Here is a 15758-nt window from a genome sequence, read left to right on the forward strand (position 1 = left end):
CTTGTCCTCCAGAACCTTATTTCCCTCAATCGCTTGTATCACTGCCGCAAGCGGGCATCACTTCGCTTTTGATGCGCGACGAGTTTGCAAGCGCCGAGAACGGTGCCTGCGAACGCACACTGTTGTCCGGCTCGCTCGGGGCTACTGGCGAGTGCAGCTGACTACGACAAGGAGCTCGACAAGGGCGAGGAGGACGAGAACAAAAAGGCCTCTGTGATCGAGGAATGATCATCGTTTGGACAAGAGGCAATTTGAACCGTGCCTGAGCGACTACTAGCGTCAACTGGGTGATGCGCCTCTGGTGCCTTGCACTCTATCGCTGCTATAGCTCCTCCATCACACTCCGCCTGTAGTCTCCAGGACCCAAGAGCACGTCGGCGGCTCCGTCATAGCTTCGCATCGACAGCTCAGCGCATCTCCAGCGCGTCACTAGAACGCGCGAGAGAGCTGGGAGCGATGAGATGAGCACCAACCTCCAGGACTATGTCGAGGTGCGTCATCCTCGTCTCTGTAGGAGCTGCGCTGAAGCCACTAGCTCCTCAATGCCGAGCAGCACGTCCAGGTCGACAAGCTCCGCGATAATGCACGACACGGGATAACGCCTCGGGTTCGAGGAGTGAGTCCATCTGTCCCTCCTTCTGTATTTTCGGTCTGCGGAATCGGCTGACTCTACAGGAAGTATGGATGTACCTCCTTGGCGTCCTCACGGAGGACAAGACAAACGAGATAACGACTGTCATGGCGCTTTCATCCTCTTACGCCCTACTCCCCTCTTCTTTACCGTCGAACTTATCAGCGCTCCTGCTCAAGACGGCGCTAAAGCACCACACGCACCGGTTCTTCAATCCGACGTATGCCGGGTTGATTTCGAGCATCACGGCCGAGCAGGCAGGGGAGCAGCCTTCGTCATTGGGGAGACAAAGCAGAGAGGCAGCGGGCGGTAGAGCGCAGGATACTGGATATGGACGGGCAGTATCGTCCTCCATCGCCATCGCCGGCGACGAGGCGGGACCGTCCAAATCGCCAGCCCCGCCCTCTTCGACCTCAAGCTCCACCTCCATCCCCGCCTCTAGCCCACCTATCAAGCCCTCCTCCTCCTCCGCTCCCGGCTCGGCCTTCTTCCCCACCCCGACCCAATCGTCCTCCACCCCCTCTTCCAACCCCGCCCCATCCTCAGCTCCGGCCGGAGGAGACCAGCAGACCCTTCGAACGCAATACGGCCGGTTCCTCCCTCCGCCCCCGGTAGTCCCGCCTACGCGCCACGGCTATCTCGCGCTGCTCGAGGAGGTCTTGGGCAAGTTTTATCACGCCGAGCGGGAAGACGGGCGGGATGGGGAGTATAGGCGCCGGACGACAGGGCTGGAGGGCACGGAACGGGAATGGGTGTGGCTGGTTACGCCGTTCATGTGTTGCTTGACGAGGCCGGTAGCTGTGTATCTTGGGTTTGGGAAGTTGACGGGGCGTATGCGTAAGTTCTGTTTGAGAGGGAAGAAGTCATAGGGGTGGAAGAAGGGGAGTTGCTGATCCAGTAGGGTCGTTCCCACCCTTGTCATCCCGACTAGCCATGGTTCTTACCTTGTTCAGAATGGCCCAGCCAGAGCTGTTCTCATACTTCGAGGACGAGCAAGTACGGTATCAAGATATCGTTCTCAGCTGGGTTCAAACGCTGTTCGCAAAGGAGATGTGGCTGGGCAATGTGATGCGGCTATGGGGTACGCCTCTTTCAGACTCGAAGCAGTTCAAGGAGAAATGCTCATGAACTAGATGCCTATCTCGCAGCGGACGACATGTTCGAGCTGCACTGCTACGTGTGCGTAGCCGTCCTAGCTACATGCCGCGAGTAAGTCCACCACATCCCCTCGTCAGCACGCTACGGGAAGCGCTGACACCGGACCAGGACGCTAGAAGAGCTCGATGGGGGTGAAGTCAAGATGATGCTCCTGGATCTCCCTCCTCTGGATATTGACCGCGTGAGTCTGCTTCAAGAGTGGTCCGATGTGGAGTGCGAGCTGACGATGGTGTAGCTGCTCCAGGACGCCGCAAACCTGCGTGTGACGTACTCTGTGCCGCGACCCGTCGATCTTTCGGAGTAATTAATGCGGGATCCTTCCTACCGCATGGATGGATCTCCCCTGTGAGCTGCAGTGCGAGCTAGCAACGGGGCACCAGGTCAGTCAATCGTCCATTGGACATCTTGCCGTGCAGCGCGAGCGCCTCCGAAACCCGAGCTCAGATCGGGACATTGGTATTCAACTTCACTAACATGTTGACCTCTATGGACTGGCTCACCCCTCTTGATCTGATTCTGGACCCTCAACTCATTTTGTACCACAGTATCCAGATATATCTGACCCTCCAATTCAAATGCCTTCGTCCCCCGAAGTTCACTTCGCCTCCTCTGTGCTCCAGGCATCTTTGTAGCCCGTGCGCTTTCTCTCTGACTCAAGGCTCCAGTACCTCTCAACGACATCGCTGACGGTCGGCTGCCGGTCGATCGCTGATGCAATGACGTCCGGGACGCACGCAAATCTCCTGCGCCGGAGGTTGTTGAGCATCTTCTTGTCAGCATTCGCGGATCTTTGATCGCGATCCTCGATGCTCAAAATGCACTCCCCGAGGAATCTGGTACGTTCAGCCTCCTCCGGATCCGAACCCGCCTTTCGCAACCTCTTGCTCAACCAGTCCGGCCAGTTTGGCACTTCGATGCTTGCGACATCATCTGGGCCGATGAGACCTTTGGACGTCTTAAAATATCGCTCCACCTCCTCGCGCAGCTTGGCCTTGTACCGGCTCTTTCGTGATTTCGATGCCCGAGCTTTCTTGGAGACCTTGCCCGTTGCCATTGCAGGCTCGATGTCGCTCTTTTGGTACGATCACCAGCGATCGTTCATCCACTGGTCCAGTAAAAGCTGGTTCGTGTACTTGGTTTCTGCTGACATGTTCTTCGTAAACCTGATGCGATCTTTGCCTGCGGCGCAGGCCTCCTCCGGAATGTGCGTCACTCCACCCTCATTGCCTTTGGATATCTGGGTTGCTGCACTGCCACTGACCGGAAAAGGGGCAGGGCCAGTGGAGTTCTCATCATCGCTTCCGTAACGCGGACCTGTAACGACATCAGGTTGGATGACATTGAGGGAACCTACCGGTCGGCCAGTAAGGCTCGCTCGGACCCTCTCCTGCTTCACTCATGCTGAATGCTGGGTACTGGGTGAGCACGTCCAGCTCCTGCTCGTCCTCGTCTCCGTCAACCTCTGTCCCGGGGGTGTCGTAGAAGTCCTTGAAGAACGCGCGGGCTGACTGCTCACTGTAATCTTGACGAGAAGACATGGTGGGTTGCAATGCTTGTCGCAGGTGTGGGGCGAAAGGAAAGATCAGTTCTTCAGCGTGGGTCTATCACCCTATCGCGGTCTCACCAGTCTCTCTGAGCGGAGTGCATACATGGTCGTGTCCTTTCATAGTTGAAAACACGTCAGGCTGATTGCTAACACATGAGAGCTCATCGGCGGTCGCAACCCCTCGCTCTCAAAGGATCACGTCCTCTGCTTCATCGTCATCACCCGATCCGATCAGCCAAGGATCGGCCGTACGTCTTGCGTACGACCGATTTGGCGGTCGCGACAAGTTCGCACTCGCGGCGATTCGGCTGGTACGATTCCGATCAATGGCTGACCGCTTTCACAACCATACTATAAGTCTATAAGTAATATGACCTGCATGCCATCGTAAAACTCGCTGCTTCCCATCAAGCGTATTGATGACTACCCATTCCCGGACATCTGAAGTGGGACATCCTTGCCATCGCCGTTGGACTTACCTGTCGCCCGTACTAGCATGGATAGGCCGCCTACTCGTGGAGTGCCCCCTATATAGTAAGAAATGGTATTTCGTCTCTCGCCGCTAGCTGTTCGTGCTTCGTCTTATCCCGGACGCCAGCCTCTTTGGGCGCACCGCTACCTCAGACACTCTAGATGGCCTCAAGTAGAATACAGCATGCACCGTTCCACTAAAACTATCACCTCTGCATACAGACTGACTCTCACGCACTACTGACCTGGAGGTCAATCTCTACACCGAAACTGCTCAGCTCAATATATTCAACCCCTCAGCACAAGACTGTTGCTCGAGATCAACCTTCACCGTCTCCTGGCACCACGACTGCCTATATCTTTCGTCTCGCCCCCTTTTCGCAGTCTGCTCAACCGCGTAACACCTGCGTGCGACCTCGTCCGTAGTCACGTCCCGGCTCGCTGCGTCTTGCACGATCGGAACGTTGGTCGTCCTCTTGCGTCTCAGGTCGTTCTTCTGGCGGGTGGTCCTCGTTTCCGGGTGGTCCATGCCTTCGATCGCCTTGATAATCTCCGCAATGGTCAAGGTTCTTTGGTAATGCTCAGAGCCAGGGTCGAGGTCTCTTAGCCAATTGCGCTGCCACAATGGCCAATCGAGTGTATTCTCGATGTCTGCGGCGGCACTTGTGGAGACTGTGTCATCCGTCCGTAGATCATCCAGTGCAGCTGTGATCAGGGCAGCTCTGTACTTCTGCCCCTCCTCGAAGAGACTCGCGTCGGACGGGACAGCGATGTTGCCTCTCAATGCTGTCTTAAGGATTCCTGTTTTGTACACCCTCCAGCGAGCCCGGCTCCACTTGTCAAGGACACTATGCACACCCGTGGTCGAGACCTGTGACCTGAGATCCGCTATTTCCTCGGCGGTCACGAAGGGTTCGAGCGCACTCGACATGCTGTGGTCAGGCGCCATGGGATCGTTGACACCGCTCACGTCATTCGGTGAGGGCGCAGCGGGTGACGGTGGCGAATCGGCTGTCGGTTGCGTCTCCAGCTGTGGATCAGGCTCTGAGCCTGAGAGGTGTCAGCTTATGTAGCCGAACTGTGCTGCAAGCTATCACATACCGCAATACCAGTCTAGATCGCTAGAAGTCTCTCTGGCTTCGTCGCCGCCCTCTGTTTCGCTGCTGTTCCCAGCTTCGCTCGGGCCGGCACAGCCAGGGTCGAGAGTATCGAGGTACCTGAGGTAGGGATCGACTATATCGACCATAAGACGATCCCAGTAATCTGTGTCCATTGGATCTTCACATTGATACGATGGGGGCGAATTGAATTCGAACATGACGGTGAAGTTGTCAGGTGGTACAGAGGTAGGAGCATGTCTTGCCAATTAGGGCTCGTACCGGCCTGGAAATCGATGCGGATCTGGTGTGAGCAGCCCCATGGCGGAGTGTAGACCAGTCTGTCTCCCTTGACAATTCAAACATGTCACATCATTCAGAGACAGCAGGCTCCGCGCCCTCAAAGGACTGCTTCCTTTGGTCACCGCAATCGCTGATGTGCGAGGTTTCATCATCAGTTTCACCAGGAGAATGCCGCTAACATGAGTATCGGAGCATCACACAGCTTGAGGGCGATCAAACAATTTGCTACATCGGTATGTTCACGGACGAGGGTCTGTCAAACTAGACATTTTTTGAGTTCAAGTAATTTAAGGGATGGACTGGTGAGGGTTCTCCTCCTTGTGGTCATCCGCCCTACCCTCCTCACCCTCCACCTCGGGGTTCCTGTGCTTCTTCGTCTTGGTCTCTCCTGGCTCCTTGACAACGACCATCCGAGTCCAGGCGCTGAGGTCCTCAGCTTCACATCAAAAGGATATCATAGCCACGCAGAACTCACCGCTCGTACTGCACAGCCGGTGCCACCGCCACACCGAGCGTCTGCGCCGCCTTGAGCGGGAAGTCGATATCCCTCAACACCTCCCGAGCCATGAAGACGACATCTGCCTCGCCGTCCTCGATGATGGAGTTGGACTCTTCCGCCTCGGTGATGATCCCGACGGCGCCAACGAGGAGGTTCGGTACGTTCTTCTTGACGTGCGCGGCGAAGGGGACCTCTGCACGATCAGCTATCGATAGAGTATAAAGGAAAGAGAGAAGTCGATATAGGGGAAAGAGAGAAGTTGACGTACGGTACTTTGGTCCAACGGTGATCTTCTGTCGCTTGTCATTGCCGCCCGAACTGACGTCGAGGAGATCCACGCCGAGATCCCTCAGCTGCGCAGCAAAGATGGTAGTCTGCTCGATACCCCACCATCCCCACTCCTCCTTCTCTCCCGGGTGGGCCTTCTCGGGTCCGTCGACCTCCTCGAGCCAGTCAGACGCGGAGAGACGGTAGAAGAGCGGTCCATCCCATGCCGCACGGACAGCCTTGGTGACCTCGAGGGGGAGGCGAAGACGGTTCTCGAGGTTGCCGCCGTAGTTGTCGGTACGGCGGTTGGAGAGAGGTGAGGTGAACTCTGAGATATCAGCTGGAACCCCAGCGACAGTAGAGGAGGGGGGTGAAGGTCATACCGTGGAAGAGATACCCGTGCGCCCCGTGCAGCTCAATGAAGTCGAATCCGATGGTCTTACACCGCTCGACGGCCTCGAGGAACGCCTTCTTGAGATCCTCAATGTACTCGGAGGAAGCAGCGACAACGTCCGGGTAGTTGCCCTCATTATACGAGATGTCTGAGGGACCCATGACTGCATTATCAACTCATGTCCTGCGATGACAATACATTGTGCTTACCTCCACTGCCCCAACCACCGTTGGCATCGCTGGCGACGGACCCGCCTTGCCATCCCGAATCGCCAGCGATCATCTGGACCCATGGCGCGAGGGTCGATGCTTTGCGACCAGCATGTGCGAGCTGGATGCCGATCTTGCTGTTGAGACCGTGCACGTAGTCGACGATCCGCTTGAAGCCGGGGATGTGGTCGTCGGACCAGATACCCTATTGAATCAGCCGACCTTCCTCTGCCCAGACCGATAAGTACTCACCGAGTCTTCCGGGGTGATCCGGCCCTCGGGAACGACAGCCGAAGCCTCGACCATGATGTTCCCCCAGCCACGCATGGCCATGGAGCCAAGGTGGACAAAGTGGTGGTCGGTAGCCTTTCCAAAGTCCGAGGAGTCTGTATAAGTCAGCTATAGTCTGCTGAGACTGTATCAATCAGTAAAGATACTCACACTGGCACATAGGCGACACCCAAGCCCTGTTCGGGAACTCCACCCCCCGGATGGTCAACGCATCAAAGAGCTTTGGCGGCTTCGCGTTCTGCTTGAACTTCTCAGCTGGCAAGAGCGAGCCGATAGGGTATGGCTGCTGCGGCAGGTACTCGTGGTACCCCTCAGCCCTGGGATTGGGGAAGGGAGCCACCTGGCCGTCTTTGCCAGAGTCGGCAGAGGCGGAGGGTTTGGCGGAGTGAGGGGCGGGGCCGTACTCGTAACCGTTTGGGGTAAGGCGGACTTGGGGCTGAGCCATTTTGAGCTGAGATCTGGAGTTGGAGGTGGGAGGTGATAGCTGTGGTTCTGTGGGGGTGTGAGAACTGGTATGAGGGGTGAGAGTCCTCTTTTTGAAGGTCACTTCATAGTCCAAGTGGTCTCTGTCAGCAAGCAAGGCGCGCAGGGCGGCCTCCACCTCCACCGTGCCTTGGTAATCCACCATCATGAATACGTCATTCGGTCGTACCGGCACAGACCGGCACGGTGAGTCAGATTGATGACTCATCACATTCCTCGCCAAGAGTGGCTGATCTCAGCGAGATCTCCCAGATCTCTCCCGTTGCCACAGTGTTGCCACGGTCTCGTTGTCGGGTCTGCATGTGGCCCATGGCACTGTGGGAACGTGCCAGGCCGCTCGGGGCGCAATGACAAAAATTCTGGCCAAAAATGGTCGCGAATGGAAGACCTCAAGTGGGAGGCCGAGTCTCGCCGAGATTCACTCTGCTGTACCAGGTGGGATTGCCACGGTCCTGTAGAGAAGCTGAAGCTGCAACCTTCTTCAATGACGCTGAAATTGCAAGTGGACGTACCTCATGCGGGTCCTCAGCTGATTGGCAGACCCCACGGCCCGACAAGATGTACCGCTAGCGGGCTACTTCATCAGTCAAGAGGGATGAAATTGCTTGGGATTCGCCACCCGAATGTGTGACCACATACCAGACGACCTTGACTCCTCCTAGCATGAATGCCGGCCCTGCGTATAGGATATGAACAGTAGCTCTCATCTCGGGGCATCAATCCACCACGAGATCGCTGCGCTAGGATGTCCGAGCATGTGCCACAGTGCTGCCATTAGCCACACGGCCAAACTCGCGTTTTAGGCACGGGCCCACACCGTACCATCCTCCATGCTAGTGGAAGGTCGTGGAAGGTACTAGTGGTCTCTAGGCGCAATAGAGACTGCCAGAAAGGACCATCAATATTCGGGCGCATCCCGGAACGTTGTGTGAGAAAGGGAGATTCGAATCATTCAAGCCCCGCTCATGGCAGCGGACGCCACTCCGCCACCTATATAAGGTGCGTAAGCGAGGTCCTTGGTCTGTTCATGCTCCAGTCATCCAGACCACATCCCTCATATCCGTCTACGTCCAGCTCATACCTCAAACAGCCACATACTACCAAGCACGAAGTTACCCTTCCTGCGCCATGAGTGCTTTCTCGTACGACTCTGACTCTGGTGTCTCGCAGTCCCGGCAATCTAGCCAAGATGACCACGATCATGCTTCCAGCGGCCGTGGCACCGACGGTAAGCCTTGCGGATATGGTCCCGGTCGTTATCGCTGTCTTGAGGGGACGTTCAGCTGATCAGGACGCAGGCTCACGCTCTGAGTGGGGTTTCTTGCTCAAGGACGTGGACTCCCCAGATTCGGCAAGGGATTCTGAAGCGGAAAGCTCAGGCGTCAGCGATCACAGTCGCGGTCGACAATTGAGAAGGGGAAGGAACCACGCCAGATTTGTCGATGGCAGGCTGGATACGCAAAGCCGTTCCAGCTGCGGGAGGAGCACGAGCGAGTATGGCCGGGACGTCAGTGCTTCGCCGTCGAGCGGGTATGGCGGAGCGGGCCCCAGCGCTCCGGCGTCGGAGTCGAGCGTGGGTGACGGGGAACGGAGCGAGTCGAGATCTTGGGATCCGAGCCGAGCGTTTGGGACGAGCAGAGGGGGCAGACGGAGGCGGGCCGAGAATTGAGGGCCAGGTCGCCTGATCCGAAGACAGACGCATCCAGGGTGACTTGCCGGGATCGACTGAGCCTGTGTCAACTGTCAGAGACTGTCAGATTTTATCAGACACTATCAGAGACTATCGGAGACCATAAATTATGAGGAGCGATTGCCCCCTCAGACTGATCACTATGAGTCTCCGCATCCCGGGTCCGGAAGGACCCCGTCCTGCTGATTTGTGACAACGCGATACTAGCGCCATCTACGTCAGTCGAGCAGGAAGGGCACATCCGACTGGCCGATGACAGTGTCCACACAACACGCCGCGCAGCAGCATTTGGTGTGTTGCAAAGATTCCAGGGGTAACCAGAAAAGGGGCAGAATTTCTGGCATGTTGGGGGTCGGTCAGCGGATCAAAGGATATCGCAGATGACACTTGTTCGGGGTGGTCTCCGCATACCAGCCACCTCGAGGAGCCGCTGGAAGGGAGTACCCGTTCTTACACGTTCTAGCAGATACTGGTCAAAGGTGAACCTGGGCCTGAGCCATCGTCTGGGAAGAGATATATAGCGGCACGATCAGCCTTCGATACCTCCTTCACAACACTTTCCTCCCATCTCAGAATCAGATATTGAATATCTCATTCTCACTCGTCAGTTCAAAACACGACCACCACCCCTCTCATATTCCACAGTACCCGTTATCCGCCATGAGCTACACCTCTGGGCAGTCCGGCCTCTCTCAACAGTCCCAATCCTCTTGGGGTGGGAGCCAGAGTCCCGATTCGCGCGTCGGCAGTGAGTCAAATGAGTGGTTGAGCCTGTATTCAGGTTCGGCCATGAGCAGTCAGGACACTGGCTAACTGGGATGAAATTCATACCGCGGACCCATCAAGACAACCGTCATGGCCCGGACCGCATCAGGCTTCGACCCTCATGAGGTAGATTCGAATGGCAATCCTCGTTACAAGAGCTGTGCCGGATGCGGAGACTGTGCCGGACGCGCAGACAAGACGCAGACGGGTAGCGCTTGGAGTGATCAAAGCGTGTACGGCGGAGGACGATCCAGCGCTCAATCATCAGCACCGAGCGCAAGCGACGCGTCGGGCATTTGGGACGACAGTCGCGCTTCGGGTACAGGGGCATCGAGTACTGGAGGTCCTTAGGTGTGAATACTCCAGCAGCAATGTCGTACTTCAGGCAGTGAGACGTATCAGCGGCAGCGTCTGACCGGAGTGCAGATCGTTAGCGCGTCACGAAGCGAAAGACGAGACATACCGGGAGCCTATCATGCACAGAATCGCACTATGCACACATGCCGTGCTCGTAATCTGCATATCTCTGTCAGAGGTGGATCTTCAGCTCCATCAGTACTAGTCAGCTACTTAGACCAACCACAATGCAAGAGCTACAAAAACGACACAAACTCCCCGCCCTTTTACATCTCCCTCGCTTTGATTTTCTGTCTATATACTTCTCGCTTATCTCCCCTCTTGGTCTGTACAGCTGCACTCCCTACTCGCCCACAGCCCACCACATCCCATCCAGTTCCTGCCTCACATACGCATCCACCCCATTCCTCCCAATCAACCCCAAAACCATCTCTTCCCTCCCGGCTAACCAACCCCTCTCCACCGGGCGATTCGCAAAGCTCCAGCCGTCCCCATCCCCGTCTCCCCCCAGGGCCGCCGAGAAGCTCATCCCGACCTGCCCGTCCATCGTACACGATACCGTCCCATTCAGCACACCCAGCGTCTCCGCCAGGCGTCTGCAAAGCACGTGGAAGATATTGCCCCGGCCGTCGATGGGCGGAGTGGGCGCAGCGGCGCCCAGACCGGACGTAAGGACCGGAGGGGGTGGAGTGGACGTTGCTGTCGTTTGGATCAGATGGAGAATTATGCCTAGCGCACCGGGGACGTGGCGCATCCGTGTCCTAACCGATGCGGGCGCGAGGAAGGCGAGCGAGTACAGCGATAAAGCGAGGAACTCCGTCATGACCAACACATCCTCGTGGATCTGGAGCGCCTCCTCCTGTCTCCGGGTGTTGGGGAGGAGGCGCACGAGCCCTTCGTAGAGTGCTACGAGCTCATCCCCTGGGATCTTGGACAGAACCTCGCGGTTCGTGTCTGCCTGGGAGAGGACACACCATGCCTCCACCGCACGATTGACCGAGTGAATGATGGGCAGAGGGGCCTCCCGGACGGGCATGTAGGCCGCGTACCAGCTCTCCTTGGCGCCGAGGGCGGACCATGCGGAAGTAAGGAAGGACGCAAGCAACCGATGGATGGAAAGGACCGCCCAGGGCTCGACGAGCCGAAGGCTTGTATGTTGCCCGAGATTGGAAAGGATCGATACGTAGTCCCGCCGGATCCGACCGAGCTCGAGGATAGAGTAAGGCTCGTCCCCTGTTCCGCGGGTAGGAAGGCGCGCGAGCGAGATGTCCGAGACGGCAGCGAGGATGTGAAAGAGGGCGGGGTGCTGCGCCATGATGGGTTGATTATCGGGCATGACGGAGAAGTTTCGAAGGAGGTTGACGATGGATAGGATGAGGTCGGTATCCCCGCCGGTATGGTCTCTTCTCCGTTTAGGCGCGTCGGTCGTATCAGGGACAGACCAGTCACTATCCCTCCCGAGCTGTTCTAGGTCCATGAACCCCATCTTCGCCTCCTGTTCGTCTTCCTGTATCTTCCCCTCCTTTCCTTCTCTGGCCTTCTTCCATCCCGCTAACCCCTCATCACCCAGTGCCAGCTCCTCCAGCAGCTCCAGCAATTCCAGGTATATATCCTGCAACCGCGCGATGGGCAAGCCCATGCTATTCTCCTCGGGATGCGGCATGCTGAGCATACTCAGCACCGTCAGCCCATACCCCATCTCCCGACGCATCCGCGACCGAAGACCCATGAGGATCGCCTCCATATCGACAATCTCGAGCTCGCGGATCGAGCGCGCCGGCTGGGCGAGATTGTGCTTGGCGAATGTGGAAGCGACGGCGCGCTCGTCCCAGCCGCACATGTGGCTGACAGGGTGATGGAGGGGGCGGTATTCGACCTTGTAGCGTGCGCGCTTGGGGGTCGACGGTCGGGCGGGAGGACCCGCGGTGGAGACTGCGGTGGTAGGTGTGGGAGGGACGGAGGCATCGCCACCTTCGGCGGCAAGTGCGGCCTTTTCAGCCGCAAGCTCTTTCTTCCCCTTCTTGCGCTTCTTGCCAGCGACCGCGCTCGTTGGCGTCGCAGTGACCGGCGAACTGGTAGCAGGTCCCATTCCGGTACTCGGCAGTCCGGTGGCTTGTATAGGCGCCGGACCCGCCTTCCCGTCTTTCCGAGCCTTGGGCCGACCTTTGGCAGTGGGCGGAGCGGGCGGCGAGGGAGTATGTACCGGTCCGGCAGGTGATTGAGCGACGTGAGGCGGAAGAGAGGTATGAGGTGATGCGCCAGCCATGGAGGAAGGGAAGTGAGACATGACGGGGCTGGGAGCGGTCATCGCCGCTGGGGTGCTAGCGGTGGGTGTTGGCGCTTGGTAGGGGTTGATGGCGTTATACATGGTCGGCGTGGGAGGAGGGAAAGGGTTGACGGTCGGTGTTGGCGCCTGCGTAGGCTGAGATTGTTGTTGTTGCTGCTGCTGCTGCTGCTGCTGCTGGAAGCCCTGCTGCTGCTGCATGTGCAGATGCTGCTGATACGCCTGCCGCTGCTCGGATGTCGGTTGGCCCTGCTGCGGTCCGCCCTGCCCCTGCTGACCGCCTTGCGACTGCCCCGACTGACCCGGCTGCTGCTGACCAGGCTGACCAAGCTGCTGCTGCCCGGGACCTCGCTGCTGCTGGCCCCCTTGCCCTTGTCCCTGTCCCTGTCCCGGACCCTGCTGCCCCTGCTGCCCTGGCTGGCCCGGCTGGCCCTGTCCCTGTCCCTGCTGTCCTTGACCCTGCTGGCCCTGTCCCTGCTGCCCTTGCTGTCCCGGCGCCTGACCACCCTGCTGCTGCTGCTGCTGCTTCTGCATCATCGCGCTCCTCTGCCTCAACATATGATGTTCAAACCCCTGCAGGTACGTCACATACACCATATACAGGAACCTGACCGGATCGTCCGTTTGATCCGGCATAGGCAGGGTCGATCCGGGCGGTTTTGGCATGTTGACCAAAGATGGGAGTTGGGATGGGAAACCGTGCGTTTGGACATAGTTGCGAAAGACGGGATGGGGTTCGCCATTCTTCAACAGCTGTGGAGATCAGCTATCTTCTCACGTCTGCCAACTCTGCCTCGCTGAAGATTGGAGAGGGAAGATAGAGGAAAAGATCAACCTACACCAGCGTGCCCATTCGCATGCCGCATAATGGTCATAAACAGATCTACCAGCTCGACGGTATAACTCCCCATCTCGATCGCGCCTGGTAATGGTCCCGAGAATACCTCGGCTGGGGGAGTCTGCCCCATATTTCGATGGTACGACAGCAAAGACTGGATGAACTGCCGTCGTTGGGGACCCATGGCGGCGGCCATGGCAGCAGCGGCCGACTGATTAGGTACAGCAGAGGAGGGGGTGGGAGCCGATGCGGTCGGTGTAGGAGCGGAGGGGGTGGAAGCTTGAGCCTGGTTGGGCGGAGCGGTAGGACCGTTCCCGACAGGTACGGCGGGCGGCCTTGGCTGAAATGATCCAGGACCAGACGATATGGGTTGTCCCTGTCCCTGCTCCATCCCGGCTTGCTGTCGGGCGACAAACATCCTAGCCCTTTGCTGCGCGATGAACGCCTCGCGCTGCTCGGTCGTCATATTGGCCATGGCCGCCCGTATTGCCGCTTCGTCCAGCATGCCCGGTGGTTGACCGGAACCGGGTGCCCCGTTAGTGTTGACAGTCATCCCGTTCAGAGATGGTTGGCGTGGTGGAGGCCGTATTGGCGGATTTTGAGAGGGAGCTGGGGATGGTGCAGTGGTTTGGGTAGGGGTGGGCGCGGATTGAGGGGGTGTTGGGGCGGGGTGAGGGCCTGGCTGATGAGCAGGAAACATAGCACTCGGCTGGGAGGGCGCGGAGGAGGTGGCGGAGGCCTGTGCGTTGGCCATGGACGGAGAAGATGATGGCGGAATCATCAATTGTGACGGCCGTTCAGCTTGAGCAGAGCCAGTCGATAACTGGCGATCTCGCTGCATCCGGGTATTTGTCAAAGCTTGCAGCTATATTGTCAGCTCTTGCAGACATAAGCCGCACGGCACTAGACCTACCTGCTTCATCATAGCCTCTTTGCTTGTTGCACTCCCCTGCATAGCATGCATACCCTGCAGCATCCCCATCGCACCCGCCATGGTGGACATGTCCGGTGCACCGGCGCCTCCTCCACCCTCCCTCCCGCCTGTACCGTCTCCATTCTGCTGCGCTGCCCCAGCTATTGGTTGCTGCCCGTTCCTTCCCGCCATGGCCGCTTGCTGCTGCTGTTGCTGCTGATGATGCTGCAAGTTGGCCTGCATGGCTTGATGAGCGAGCATCAATCGCGCCTGGACGGGCAGGGACGGGTCCTGTGGTGGTGGACGAATTGACCCATTCGGCATGGGTCCACCGTTCATGGGCGATCCATTCAGCCCAGCAAAGGCACCAGGCGAGAAGGAGGGATTGGTCGTCGAGGCGGATGTGGCGGTAACGGGTGGAGGCGGGCGGGAGGGACCTGCGACTGCATTTTGCCCGAAGTTTAGGGTGGCTGTACGTGGTGTACCTGGTTTGGGTATAGCGGCGGAGGTAGACGTAGCGGGCGAGGGAGGTGCAGGTGATTTCAGGAGAGGAGAGCTGATGGAGCCATTGGTCAATCCCGCCGAGGGCCCAGCGGGTGGTGAAAGAGGAGCGGTAGTGGCCGACATGACTGGAGGACGTGATCACTGTGATGGACGCGACATGCCTGATCGACATCAGCTTACTCTGACCATCACCATCGCGTGGCGTTGTGCTATGACACTCACGGTACAGGTGGACTACCTCCACTCCGAAGTTCCAAGCTGAGGCGGCGGATCGACGGAGGTGCGGCCTCGGCGTTGTTCGGGTGAGAGTGAGGGGGCGGATGTTTGTGGAGCTGTGACCTGAAAGGAGGTATGGGCTCTAATCTCGGCGTGTCGATCGCCGATTTAGCGACTGATTTCCCTTCGTGTCTACGCGTCTCTGAGTGTAACGAGCTGCTGTCTTACTCGGAGCTCGGGTAACTCAGGTGGAAGCTTCTCGGCTCGGGGCTTGTAGGGCTTGGGGTGGGGAACGGGAACGGGACGATTTCAGAAAGGAAGGAGTCGAAGACAGCGCGGTCTCGCCGAGAGAGGCAAATTGGGAGAGAAAACTTTATTGCACATCACCATTTGACTTTCAAGCCACGTGGCACGCTAAATTCAGTGATTAATCAGCAAAGCCGGAGAGTTGCCGCAAGTGGCGAATTGATTAGTAAATGGAGAATTTGCTATTGAGAATGGACTATTACAATTCTTATCCGTAACCTCACTCAGATCGCGGGGGAGATCCGCCTCGGCGCTAGCGCTGGTAGCATGCGAGTCGCTGACTCTACACCTCGGCTCCGCTCATGCTCATCTCGCACCTGCACGTTCTACTCGAACATTCTATATCTTCAGCTGTCTAAGAAGACATCAATACTGTAGTGCTTCCGATAGCCCACAGCAACTCTCCGCCACAGCGTCTACCGTACAACGCTGTAGCATACTGCGGACATTAAGAGGTCGAACTTCTGACCGTTCGCCTCGGCCATCCGGGTTGATCGAAATTACCACTCGTCAGCGCTCCGCCGGCCCCTCTGCTC

General features: G+C 57.9%; 5 protein-coding genes across 5 annotated transcripts; 1 reads left to right on the forward strand and 4 right to left on the reverse strand.

Annotated features, from left to right (window-relative positions):
* Positions 1 to 461: 461 nt before the first annotated feature.
* MKK02DRAFT_29781 (uncharacterized protein) lies at positions 462 to 2093 on the forward strand (the record flags this gene model as incomplete). The annotated part of the gene is made up of 7 exons (XM_053087906.1): positions 462 to 491; positions 536 to 616; positions 676 to 1468; positions 1533 to 1712; positions 1765 to 1840; positions 1898 to 1970; positions 2025 to 2093. 7 exons carry the CDS (start codon positions 462 to 464, stop codon positions 2091 to 2093), a joined length of 1302 nt encoding a protein of 433 aa, XP_052949585.1.
* A 291-nt stretch (positions 2094 to 2384) lies between these two features.
* On the reverse strand, positions 2385 to 2843 carry MKK02DRAFT_40135 (uncharacterized protein; the record flags this gene model as incomplete). The annotated part of the gene is made up of 1 exon (XM_053090967.1): positions 2385 to 2843. The coding sequence occupies one exon, from the start codon at positions 2841 to 2843 to the stop codon at positions 2385 to 2387; it is 459 nt and encodes a 152-aa protein (XP_052949586.1).
* A 1237-nt stretch (positions 2844 to 4080) lies between these two features.
* On the reverse strand, positions 4081 to 5124 carry MKK02DRAFT_40137 (uncharacterized protein; the record flags this gene model as incomplete). Its single annotated transcript, XM_053090968.1, has 2 exons — positions 4081 to 4856; positions 4908 to 5124. The coding sequence occupies 2 exons, from the start codon at positions 5122 to 5124 to the stop codon at positions 4081 to 4083; spliced, it is 993 nt and encodes a 330-aa protein (XP_052949587.1).
* A 369-nt stretch (positions 5125 to 5493) lies between these two features.
* MKK02DRAFT_19326 (putative oxidoreductase) lies at positions 5494 to 7311 on the reverse strand (the record flags this gene model as incomplete). The annotated part of the gene is made up of 7 exons (XM_053086077.1): positions 5494 to 5629; positions 5682 to 5898; positions 5974 to 6300; positions 6356 to 6529; positions 6576 to 6780; positions 6828 to 6961; positions 7017 to 7311. The coding sequence occupies 7 exons, from the start codon at positions 7309 to 7311 to the stop codon at positions 5494 to 5496; spliced, it is 1488 nt and encodes a 495-aa protein (XP_052949588.1).
* Positions 7312 to 10504: 3193 nt separating this feature from the next.
* On the reverse strand, positions 10505 to 13467 carry MKK02DRAFT_19374 (uncharacterized protein; the record flags this gene model as incomplete). The annotated part of the gene is made up of 3 exons (XM_053086084.1): positions 10505 to 12501; positions 12949 to 13198; positions 13285 to 13467. 3 exons carry the CDS (start codon positions 13465 to 13467, stop codon positions 10505 to 10507), a joined length of 2430 nt encoding a protein of 809 aa, XP_052949589.1.
* Positions 13468 to 15758: the final 2291 nt, after the last annotated feature.

Source organism: Dioszegia hungarica (assembly GCF_025882075.1).
Source record: "Dioszegia hungarica strain PDD-24b-2 chromosome Unknown MKK02contig_2, whole genome shotgun sequence".
In the NCBI taxonomy this organism is placed as follows: domain Eukaryota; kingdom Fungi; phylum Basidiomycota; class Tremellomycetes; order Tremellales; family Bulleribasidiaceae; genus Dioszegia; species Dioszegia hungarica.